The 12783-nt window shown below is 38.8% G+C and overlaps 1 protein-coding gene across 1 annotated transcript in view; it reads right to left on the reverse strand.

Annotated features, from left to right (window-relative positions):
• Window positions 1–12070, reverse strand: part of mcoln1a (mucolipin TRP cation channel 1a) — a 26294-nt gene extending 14224 nt beyond the window's left edge. The window contains exons 1-8 of the mRNA XM_005934455.3: window positions 11913–12070; window positions 4605–4882; window positions 4176–4343; window positions 3066–3222; window positions 1700–1781; window positions 1320–1416; window positions 824–923; window positions 436–542 (exon numbers count right to left, since the gene is read on the reverse strand). Of these exons, the coding sequence (XP_005934517.1) occupies window positions 436–542; window positions 824–923; window positions 1320–1416; window positions 1700–1781; window positions 3066–3222; window positions 4176–4343; window positions 4605–4882; window positions 11913–11943 (1020 nt within the window). The 5' untranslated portion in view covers window positions 11944–12070. The remainder of the gene's footprint in view (window positions 1–435; window positions 543–823; window positions 924–1319; window positions 1417–1699; window positions 1782–3065; window positions 3223–4175; window positions 4344–4604; window positions 4883–11912) is intronic.
• Window positions 12071–12783: the final 713 nt, after the last annotated feature.

A 12783-nucleotide genomic window follows, 5' to 3' on the forward strand; every position in this document is an offset into this window, starting at 1 on the left:
CAGTCGCTCCATATATCGGTTGTAAAGCTTAACGCGGGGATGGTTTACAAACAGAGATGAACTTACACATTTGCTTTACTTCTCTCTGGGATAACTTCCTCGGAGATGAAATGCCGGATTGGTAGCGAGGCTACAAATACACACAGCCGCTCTATCAGGTGCTACGGTTATGAGCCGAGTTACGCCGTGTCGCAAGTTTTGTGAGGTGCTTTTTTGATATTTAATGGATCGGATTACATTTTTTATTTCTCTCCGATATCCGATCCAGTAATTTACGTCAGTATCGGACTGATACGTAATATCGGATCGGTCCATCTCTAGAACCTACAATTCACTACTAGAACACTACTAGTCTGACATTTCCTTAGAACCTGATGTTCCTCTAATGTGAGTGGCCCCAGGTGATAGTAAAGTTGTATTGGAGATTTTCTTTACCCATTGCAGCATGATGCCTCGTATTATGGAGCGTCCACACAGCACCAGCGACAGCATGCAGATCAGAACCACAATAATATCAAATGCCAAACGTGCGTACGTCTGAACTGGAGGTTAAAGAGGAGAAAAAAAAGAGATGTGAGCAGTCTGTCTCCTCTTCATGGCTGCAGTCTAAGCCTACTGCTACACACTTCTGTATAAATAACTTCACTCATTGTAACTTCCTGTTGGCTCATTATTGTGAACTACAAACAACTTTGTGATATTTTGTAACACCTTTGCTTACATGTTTCTAGTTTCATCACTGGTATCATATTTTGCTTGCTGTACTACTTGCACAGTAGTCCCATGACCACTAACAGATGCTTCTTCTTTTCTGTTCTCTCACCTTGTCCAGAGATGCTCGGGTCTTTGCACTCCTTTATTGACGCCTGGTTGTCTAGCCGGATCTTCACCTTGCCACTATGAGCCTTGTTGTCCAGAACTATCTGTAAAAGAGAGAAGAAGGTTTTAAATGACGCACACAGCTCGGCCTGCGAGCACAGCAGCTGTTTAAACCTGTTTGCGAGCGGCAGTCAACTGGAACTAAAGAGTAAACTTACACGGCTGGTTTCATAAATGGACTGCGCTGAGGCTGGTTTGTTTGTTTTCACTTTAACTCTTTCCCCCATATTCGACAACCTCCCCCTGTAGCTTCGATACCCTAAGTTATATCAGTAAAGACTTGGTTTGACAACCATTAGAATAGTTTCTGGGTTCTTCCAAGGGTAGATGTATGGGGAAAGACCACCCTCACTAAATTCTAATGCACAGCCTGTAATGTTTTTCTAGCCTTGACATTTGACAGCTCAAGCATGTGTTGAGTCTGAAAGTCTTTAACTCACTGTTATATGAAAGGTGTAGCAGTCTGGGATCTCGTTGTTGATGATAGTCTGGATATTTATCGCCTTCAGCTGGAACTCTATGGTAACATTAATCAACCTGTTTTAAAAGAAAAAGAAAACAAACAAATGAACACAAAAACATCTAATTTCTAACAATGAAACCAAGGTGACTAAAAGAATGACCAGAGGCACACATGCAGGACAAGAAACACAACATGATTCATATCATATCTCTGTGGGTTTGAGTCGCTGTCCTTGTATACATGCTTGTGTTTGTTTGTTTGTCTATGTGTGCTGCAGAGGTATGTGATCATTAGATACCACGCAGATAATCTTGTCAACAAAGAGGAAACGAAGCCATGTGAAAAATGAAGCCGTACTTGTGGAACTTGAGTGTAAAGTTCTTGTAGTTGCTTGTGAGCGGACCCTGGGGGATCGTCATGGGGTTCACGCCAACACACTCTAAAGATTACAAACAAAGAAGAGAGAGGAATATCATGCTGAGAAACTACTGTCAAACTTGAATTTGCTTTCTTATTTTATATACAGGAAGCACAAGATCATTTTTCAACTGCTAATCTTTTTTCTTAACGTTGATAAACTGAATGAAACAGACACTGGCATGAGGAAGTAAGAAACTCTTAGGCTGTGCAACAACTTCTGTAATAGGAACTATCGTTATGACACATGTTTGATGTAATACGTCAAGAAAAGCTGGTGACTGGTAGTCCCTTTAATGCCCTCAATTTTAATCATTTATTGAAAGGAGGACAGCAATTTCAGACTTAACTGTATTGCTTTACAGCTTCCCCTGCTGATAAAGACCTCCTGTACACTGCACCAGCCTACTTTGTTAGTCATTGTTTAAATGACAGAAAGTCATTGTTTAAATTACTTTCTGTTATTTAAACAATTAAATAACAGAAAAGTTCCTGTTTTTAAAAAAATCTACTATAGATTTCCGTTTTTATAGTTGGTCGACAAAGAATGTTTTCTGTAAATCAACAAAAAAAAATAGACTTTCTGTAATTTAACACTTTATTTCTTGAAACTGAATCCCAAAGAGTTGGCTGCATTGTCGACAAGATAAACAAATTCTGCTTTGGAGAGAGAAAGTTCTTTGCGTTGCATATTATTACATCCAAAATACCATTAGTTGAGCCTGTTATGATCTATTGACCAGTCATGACTTGACAAAAATGACAAGACATTAGTCATTTAACTTAATTATTTGAAATCTGTGGGGAATGTACTGCTCTGTAATACAGCTGCTCCTCTGAGTCAAACTTTTCCTTTTAAAGTGACAGAACACATTGTGATGCCCACCTCAGGCAACAAATGCAACTGGGGACTTTTTGCAAATAACCACACTCTGCTTGACCTCTAATATGTGTGAAATCCTGCCCCTAACCACTTTCCATAGAAGAATTTTTTTTTTTTTTTTAATCTGGTCTCTCTCTCTCTCTCTCTGTAGTAATCTCTGCATTTTTCTTGCATTGTTGTAAAGTGGGAGCCCAGATTTCATTTCTTTGAGTGTTTGACAAAATTCTCAGCTGAACTACTTGGTACACAAAGGCAAAAACTCTTCATATGCAACCCGCCACCAGTAAACGTGAACTGTCATTTTACAGAACCAACGTCTTGTCACATCGAGAAAAAAATTTCACACATTAGCAGTTTGCAGAGGCGAGGACTCTGCAGACTGTACATACTGTTCTTTTGTACAGTGTAGTTCACGCTGCCTACCTTTGATGACACGGGGGTCTATGCTGAACGTGTCGTTGGCGGGGTCGATGTGTCCCTTCTTGTAGTACTGCTGGCAGAGAAAGAGGGCGCTGCCATTCTCGGCACGGTTATAGACATATGCATAGCGTCCCACTGTGGTCTCTGGCAAGGCCAGATACTGGGAAAAAGGATGAGATTAGAATAATTAAGGATTATCACTGGGTTTTATGAAGTGAAGAGAATACAAGCTTGCATAGAAACAGGCCACACATGTCTTAGCTTTCAGCTAATATCAGTACGATCAATACAAGAATGAAAGTCAAACACTTAACTTCGAGGGAATGGCGTTGCTGTCTGGAGTCAAATAAAACTGTCAGATTTTATGTTGTCAGCTTTCTACAGCTCACCAACTAAACTATGCACGTGCTGTATGTGTAGGCTCTGCCCTTTGTCTTCTAGTTATCAACCAAATAATGTAATGTCTTCACTGACCAACACCTTTTAGCCTTGTTCATACTGTAGATTTATTTGACTGTGACATTGAAATAACGTGAAAGCACAGGCAGAGAAACAGGAAGTGAGCTGTATGTCAGACCCACTGTGTGCAGATCTAATCAGCGTTGCTGACATCCTTGACAGTGACTTATTTTGTAAACCATGGTAATAAAACTTCATGAGGCTTACTTTCATATTTATACAGTCAAATTTGGGTATATAAGACTGAATGTGTGGAACAGGTGAGCAGTGAATAGCACTGATGATCTATTGCAATGCAAAGTTTGGCTGGAGAATCTCAGATTCTGGTATTTAAATGGAGGACACTGTGACATGGACCACACACCCAAACATTCGTGCAGATCAGTTTCTAACTTCACTCAGTGTTTATCTATGGGAATAAAGCGAGTACAGTAGCAAACCATACTCACGCTACAATGATTCCCATAGTGATCGCACCAAGTCAGAAAAAGAACCAGAGATTATAATTTAGCCCATGTTTGGGGAGAATGATGGAGACTTCAATAATATAAAGCAGAAAGTTTTCATGCTGTGGCTAATCAGGAAATTCTGTTTAAAAAGTTGTTTAATAAAGATAAACGGTTACAAATTTCAGTTAAAAAAAAAGATTATCACCTGATCCACGGCGTAGAAGATGTGGTCGTAGACGTCCTGCTGTGTGTAAACGGCAAAGGAGTCATCTGAGGACTCATCGTAGTCCTTGAGGAAGATGTGCTTGAAGGTCATAGTGTTCTCCTCCTTAAAGGTCACCACCACCTGGTTACTGAGGCCAAACAGCACCAACTGCAGCAAAAACAGGCACGGGGTATAGAGAATGATGTGAGGACGATAAGAAGCTGTGACAAAGAAAAAACCCTTATGTGGTGCGTTACTGTTACAGCCCCTAAACAGATAATGTTTCATATTTGATATTCAATTTGTGTGAATGTTTAAACTTCTACATCATCAGCGTGATTCCCATTAAAATGTACGGAACCAGAAATGTATCCAAATCAAGAGCACCCCCAAAAAGAAATCAGCATTAAAGTATAATATATGATGTACCTGAGTGGTGACAAAAAAAATTTTGGCTAGCTGCAGGATCAGTTTAAAAGGATAGCGCCCCTTGGCATGATATTTATCACAAGGGCTCATAAAGAAGTATTTTAGCTTCCTGCAAATCGCCTCCTCTTCCTCTCCAGCGTGGACCCAGTGACATCCTGCTGCTGTGGCAAACCGGTGGTGGTTACAGTTGTTGTCATGACTGTTAATTTGATAGTCATCCTCGCCACTGCTGTCTGTGGAGCCGTAGCGAGTCACCGGAGAGGGAAGTCTTTCCCGCTCTGATAGGGGGGAAAAAAAAAAAAAAAGATTTTAATTTTTCTAAAATATATCTTTTTAAAAACACTCTTTAAATTGGCCAACAAGTTTACAATGAGACCCTGGTTGTTCGGTAAAAAAATATTGTCCGATGTATCAGTAATTTACCAATAAACTGACCTGGTCTACTAATGCAACACGTTAGTTGATAATGGTGTAGAATATATGCAAGACTAGAACTGAAATCCAACATCTGAAGCAGACTTTGGTCCAATAGAACATGCTGTGAAATCTTTCAGGTCTGGTTTTCATTATTCACATAACACAGCATTGTATCTGAGGACTGGTATTCATCAATGTTAAGAAAGGTAAACCCACATGTGCAGCGTTTTTCTCGAACTACTGGAAACTTCTCCTGAACTTACTTTAGTTTACTCACTCTTCATGCAGTTGTTTTTTTTATTCATTTTTGAAAACGCAGCTTGTTCCTCTCAGTCAGTTACACTTTGATAATCGCAAAAATCTTTGCATTTTATTGACTTTAATATAATCTATATCAGATGCTTATTTATAATGATAACATGCCTTGTTGTGGTGAAATAAAAAGATGAACTTAACTGCTAAACTTAAATCACGATAAGCTGAAAAGGCAAAGGCAAAGATAAATTGTGGCAATGAAGTAATTATGCAAAACACAGAAATTCCTTTTTGTGCAATCAAGCAGTTGGGCTGCTTTCCTTGCAACCACGTGTTGCAAGGAAAGCAGCCGTCATGTGAATTGAGCAAATTTCACATATCTAAGTTTTTTTTCAGCTGAGACCAGTCATTTATGGGCTGACTGTGCATCCAAGCATGATTGGTAAATGACTGGTAAAAGGAAATTAGGAAATGAATGCATTTTCTGTTATTTCTGACTATTGAATAAAATGTCCATGCTTGAGTAAATGAAACTCCACTTAACGGCATTTTACAGTTACAATGTTGGTGACTGAAAAGAACCTCTAGGCCTAAAAGTCCTCTCTTCAGGAATAACACTGCAATCATTTCCTGGAATACGTGACTTAATCTTCCCCAGACTACTTCTAGAAACAGATTCCTGAACACACCACGGTTTTCTTGGAACCCATCATAGTCCTCATTGTGTCTAATACTTTCTCTTTATCTCAGATCTCATTATCTCAGTGAGGTCAGCTCTGCATCACACGATAGCTAACCTGTCCAACTCCGAGTCTATTCAGACTCACGTGAAAGAAGAAATGCTGCTCTCAATTAACCAACACGCTTTTAGTCTCTAACGTAGTTTTTTTAAATGACGCCGATTCATACACTCCGTTTAGGTTTATTGAGTAGTTTTACTTTCCACTTTTTCCTTCTTGAGAAAAAAACCCAGAAAAGTTTGTGAGAAAGTCTGAAACTCTATATTCCTGAAGAGACTGCTCTCCCAAAAGAGTCATAAGAGACTGTTGCAGATATCAAGTATCTGGTTTCTGCGATTGGTAAGAGATGATAAATCTGGCCCGACTTTGTTAGCCACGGCTAAGAACAGAGAAGTAAGGGCACACTGATTTTGACCTCGGCCCGATGATAAGGTGCTTTTGATATCAAATGCAAAACACACTGTGGTGTGATGTTTACGTGTCATGGGTTTTTGCAGTTGAAATTACACAAACAAGATGTCAGGTTTAGTTTTTTCCTTCTATGACACTGGTTATATCAGATAAGTTACATAAAGAGACGTTATGACGCTCATGAAATCCTTAATGTAAGTCTGATGGAGAGTTCTGGAACATCACAGATAGCAGCTGTTTCGCAGGTATATATCAATGACAGACAGGTACAGCTGTGTCAGGTTTTTCAGTCCTGTTGCCACAGGTGTCTAAAATCAAGCATCTACGCATGCAGTCTGTCTTTACAAACATTTGTGAAAGAAGGGGTGGCTCTAAAGAGCTCACTGAATTCGAGTGTTGTACTATAAAAGGATGCCACCACTGTAAGACAGTTCATGGACTTTCTTCCCACCTACATATTCCACAATTAACAGAAAGTGGTATTACTGCAAAGTGGAAGCACTGAAGAACTACAGCACCTCAGCCATGAAGTGGCAGACCACGTGAAGTTACAGAGTGGGGTCACTGTGTGCAGAGGTGCATAGTGCGTAAATGTCACCAGCACACTCCTGACTCTGGCATTAACATCAGCAGAAAAACTGCGCCAGGAGCTTCATGGCATGGGTTTCCATGACCGAGCACTTCTTGTATCTAATATCAAATTTAGATAAATGCACTTTAAAAGAAAACCTTTTCTCTGATGAGCTGAGTGAAATGTGTGTTAATGTGCACGTGTGCAAATTAACAAAACCCCTGACTCTGTCGGCACTTTGAACTGAGCCAGATGCTTTAAAAAAATGATAACACTTCATCTGTTCACAGTAATCAGCAGCTTTTACATACTGCAGACAAACACACACAAGATAATTATACAATAAATATCAAATATAAAATGATACAAAGAACGTGTCCATATTAAGTGCATATGCACATATCAAAACTTTTGTTTTGTGAATGTCCATACAGATCAATTGTATTTTACTCTTTTAAATGTTTGAAATAAATCAATCCTATCCATTCATCCACAAGACAATATATCATGTTTTAACACTGCCTTTATAAAAAAAATAAAAAAAAAAAAGCCCCACTCACACACTGTGACCCACAGCTAATACTTGTCACATGTTTTTTGGTTCGCTTACCCTGCTTATTATAAAGAAAGGAACACAGAACAGGGTCATTCAGTTTGTTCGCTTTATACTGAGGAAACAACACGGTGGCAATAAACCTAAAACTCTTTACGTAATCTGTTTACTGACCTTTAATCGACAGTTATGAGTTATTTCTCAAAATGATCACTTGCAAGATCACTTACACGATTGAATTAGGGAGGCAAAACCTGTTAATCATACTCGACGTGTCAGCAGAGCAAACTACCAGCTTAGCAGTGTCTCTTGCAAATGGGAAGTAAAACAGGAGAAGTAAACCCTGTTGTGTCCAGTATTAGTCAGCATTACCTGTAAGAAGAAAGTTCAGCGAAATAACTTTACACAGCAAAGTTTGGAGCTGGAATAACGCCAGGTTTGTCGTGCAATATTCCTTCACTTTGTTTATAAGATTACCGTTCCTGAAAGGAAAAGCCTCTTTTTGCAAGTAATTACCCGTGACACAAAAGTAAACAAACAAGAAACCTCAAAAGGAGAGAACGGCTGTTAGTCTTACTTCTACTGACGTGGATGCAGGCGGAAAGTTTTGACAGGTGATTGATGAATGGCTTCTTGGACTGTTAAAGGAGCAGTCCGCATGCTTTTGTTTCAAGTGACAAGCACATCTGAGATGTATTTAAATCAATGTCATAGTTTAAATGTCACAGTTTTGCTTTTTTATATCTAAGTTTGAGTAAAATACATTGCTTAATTTAGGAAATCAACAGTAAAAGGAGATTTTATGGAATCTGCATGTGGTAAACTGCAGTAAACCAAAGCCATATTTGTAGGGGTCACTTCCTGCTGTAACCAACACCTGCAGTTAACCTGTGAGAATTTTTGGCTGTAAAGTTAAATAAATAACACACCAATGAACATTTGGTGTTAGCACAGTATGATGGAAACAGCTTTTTAATTATCTCAGCTAGAAAGGAGGCCGGGCTTTGGTTGCGTGCCTCGGTGAGAGGAATGTGAGGCATCCAAAAGAATCCAACAACTTAACATTTTACGCAGACAACTGGGGCAGCATTCATTTATATCTACGATCGTAGGAGTGCATTGATTGACATGGCAGATAGCAATCAGACAAACAAAAGTGGGCGCAGGCCAATGACTAAGCCATCCCATTTGACACTTAAGAGACAGGATCTCAGATGCTGCAGAAATCTATAGAAATATCTGGCTCTTCTGGTTCACTGTCGCCTGTGGCACTCGCAGAAACACTGATAAAGTTGCCTTTCTATCAATCAAAAACTGGAAATCTCTCATATCAGTGTTTAGATCTAGTCTAGTTGTCCAAAGTAAAAGGCCACACACAGGCTAAGAATCAAACTCTTCCACTTATAAAAAAAAACTTAAAGGAAAAATCTTAAATGAAAACAGAAAGACTGGCAGCTGTGTTCAGGGTTGTTTTGCACGTAGGAAGTGATCCATGAGTGAACTTAAATTGGTCTTTGTTCTGCAGCAATATGCTTAACTTTAGTCAAGTCAAGTTTATTTATGAAGCACATTTAAAAACAACCAAGGCTGACCAAAGTGCTGTACAATAAAATACAAATATAAAATACAATAAAACGCAAGTACATAAAACACCTCACTGATAAAACAATAAATTAAAACAACAAGTTAAACCTTGCTAAAAGCCAATGAGAAGAGGTGAGTTTTAAGAGCAGTTTTAAAAGTTCTTAGGCTTGTGGAGAATCTGATGTGAGGAGGTAAACTGTTCCACAGTCTGGGTGCAGCCACAGCAAAAGCCCTCTCTCCCCTAGTCTTTAATCTGTACCTGGGAACATCTAAAAGCATCAGGTCTGCTGACCTCAAAGATCTCCTGGGGCGGTAAATGCTAAGAAGCTCTGCCAGGTAAGGAGGTGCAGTACCGTTAAGAACCTTAAAAACCAGCAGTAAAATTTTAAAATCAATCCTAAAAGCAACTGCGAGCCAGTGGAGAGAGCAGAGGACCGGAGTGATGTGGTCTCTCTTTTTGGAACCGGTCAGCATGCGAGCAGCAGCGTTCTGCACCAGTTGGAGGCGATGCAAGAACAGCAAACAGAAAACAGGTGGAGTGACAGCGAGCCGAACATACTGGCGCCATCTTGTCAACTTTAAGCATTTGGTTAAGATTTTTTTCAGGTTTATCTTCTTTGGAAGTGAAAAAGCCCTGATAATGGTTTTATATGCTATTTTTTTTTTTATATAGCCATCTCTCAAAGTTGTTACAAATATGTGAGAAACTAGAAGGTAAAGAAATACAAGTTAAAAACTCAACATCCATCCATTTTTCCTCTTTACAGGAATGTCATATGGGTGGATTGGTGGATAACCCCACGCGCTCACACCCACAATTACAGATACATTTAGGATCACAACCTAATAGGCATTCCTTTGTCCAGAACCCGCACACACAGGAAAAGCATGCAAATGCCACAAAAAAAGGCTCCAGCAAGTCAGCAGGTTCAAATCCAGAACCTTCTTGCTGTGAGAGGACTATGGTAGTACTGCACCATGGTGCTGCCACTAAAAACAAGTTTAATGTCATTTTACTGCTTAGAAAAACTCAACAGTTTATCATAGTTCTAGAAATATTGTACACGAAGTCACGAAGATGTCTGATGTACAACCTGAAACTACAGTCTGTGCACATGAGTAACTTGTCACCAGCAAGGGGAGGGCGAAACAATCCTTAATTTTAAGTTATTGCTCATACATATTTTAGGAATATTTAACATGTGTCTCGTTGAGGTTTGTTGCTTACTGTAAGTTTTCAACACTGTCAGAAAGTCTCAAAAGGTTACTTCAGTTAAGTCAAATTTCTTCTTTTGAGGTCAAAAACAGACTTTCACTATCAGTTGGAAAATTCTCATCAGCATGTCTCACTGGAGCTGTACTTCATTTTATACACACTAATAATCCATCAGAAAACAGAGACTCAACCATGCATGTAAGTAGCTTATCAGACAGAGGCAGTGTGACTATGCATGAAAGACTTCGGATGCTGATTTCATAGATTTGCTAAAAAGGGTGGTGGTCTTCATGGTTGTAGTGCAGGATTTGATCTGGGTTTGGGGAGACAGTCTTCATTACCAAAGTAATACTTTTCCTTCACTGGAAATAACTTTATACACTGCTGTACATTTTAATCTATAAAAACAGTGCATCATTTATCAGCAGATTCATATTGGCTGCAAAATAGTCAGTAAATCAAGTTTTAAAACAAATGAAATTAAATGCTGTACTCCCTTTAAACACTTTTGCAGTCCACACACAGCTTTCAAAAAGTAAAGTTTCAAAAGTACAAGAATGTACAATAACACTACGACTGTCACCTTCTTATTCTGTTACTTCCAGTACTGATCCCCATACCCTTCCTATAATGTGAAGACAGTTATTGGAAGAAAGGTTTGCTTCACAGGTTAGCTTGAGACTATGATTAGAGGGACCACTATCACTGGCATTATTATGTTGAAAACTGCATATGGATGATATTTTATTGGAGGATTTCACAATAACTACTAATTAGTACCAAGGCATCTAATTTTATTATAATCTAGTAATTACAGTCTGGAATGCATGCAGTTGAAGGTAAGATCATTAAAAACGAAAACAATGACATAACTAACAATCATCTTTCATTTTGATGGGTCTGTCAGAGTTTCAAGATTAACCAATAATCCCACCGTTCATACATCTTAGAGAAAGGACATTATAGGATGAATCCACACGAGCTAAACTTATGACAAAATACAAAGATATTAAATGCAGTGTTGCAAAATTAATAAAAACAGCAGATCTTTCTCTTTGTGTCATAATGTGTTTTTGATTTGCATTTATTGGTTTTTAATGCTCTGCGTTAAAACAGCGCCCCGAACAACTTCTGTGTTAATCTTTTAGAGTTAAACATGCAGTATATCATGTGATCATGTCCGAGTTGCATGTCTGATGGAGGAGCAAAAGAAGGAAAATCCCACTTTGTCAACAAGGATTCAAATATGTGGTCATGGAGCAAAAAAAAGAACTGATGTTAGCGGAACATTTGGACACAAAAACCACTTGATGACACTGAGTGCTGTACTTAGCAGCCCAGAAGATGACAGAGCAGAAAAACAGTTTCGTTTGAGGTTGCAATGTTACTCAGGTTTAAACTTATTACCTGTTAGCTTTTAAACACAAAAAAATCAGGTTGAAGCTAATTTACGCATCGCAAAGAGCCAGCAGCAGGGGAGTGTACTAGAAACCAAAGTAAACAAAACCACAGTCGTTACGGATAAGATAAATTAAGTAGTTAAATGTTAGCGCTACATTACCAGAGGAGTCCTTCCGTCCTGTCGTAGCCATGTAGTTATCTGTTAAAATACATAAATAGGTGAAGAAAACGGTTAAACCTATCGCCAAGCGAGTGCTTTCTCGGGAGCTGTAACTGTTGATCACTGACGAGGTTAAAAACTAAAAGCGTTTCCGCTCTGTGCAGAGCACGTGACCTATATCAATTTTGACCACGTGACTCCTGCAGGAACCCTCTCGCGCTGACATTTTTAACAGTTTATATGGTTTTCTATTTTCTAATTCGTTTGACTATTTGCTTTCAGCTTAGTTTATTTCCGTTTCCAGAGTTTTCTTGTTTCAGGTTAATTTTTATTGTTTGATTATTTGTTTAAGTTTATTTCTTTTTTTCAAACCTCCCTCAGTATCTCACTATGGGAAGCGCCCTCTGGCATGGCCAATCACGGAAGCTCAACAAGGAACACGTGGGTCCAGGACAGCCCAATCACTTCAGGGACATGGGGTCTGACCCGCCTATAATGACATTTTTGTTTCAACATTCATTAACCGCACAGAGAAGGTATCGTTTAAACATGTTAAAATTTTCTCTAAGCAAACAGTATTATTAAAGTTCTTCATGACTGGGCCAAGTGTTCTCTTTTTTGGAAATCAAAATATGGTCACCCTAGCTTATAATAGCCCCCGCCCCACACCACCCCTTGAAGATCATAAAAGCTTTGTGCAGAACTTTGTGCACTAATTAATTAGACTAAATAATTATTTACTTTAGCTCAAGTTATTACGTTCGCTAAAAAGTTGGGATGCTGTGTAAGACATAAATAAACCTAAAATACAATGGTTTGTTCATTCTTTTGGAACATCCATTCTACTGTAATTATATATTTTCGTTGAGGA

This window comes from Haplochromis burtoni, unplaced genomic scaffold (assembly GCF_018398535.1).
Source record: "Haplochromis burtoni strain Fernald_Lab_line unplaced genomic scaffold, NCSU_Asbu1 Contig_181, whole genome shotgun sequence".
In the NCBI taxonomy this organism is placed as follows: Eukaryota; Metazoa; Chordata; class Actinopteri; order Cichliformes; family Cichlidae; genus Haplochromis; species Haplochromis burtoni.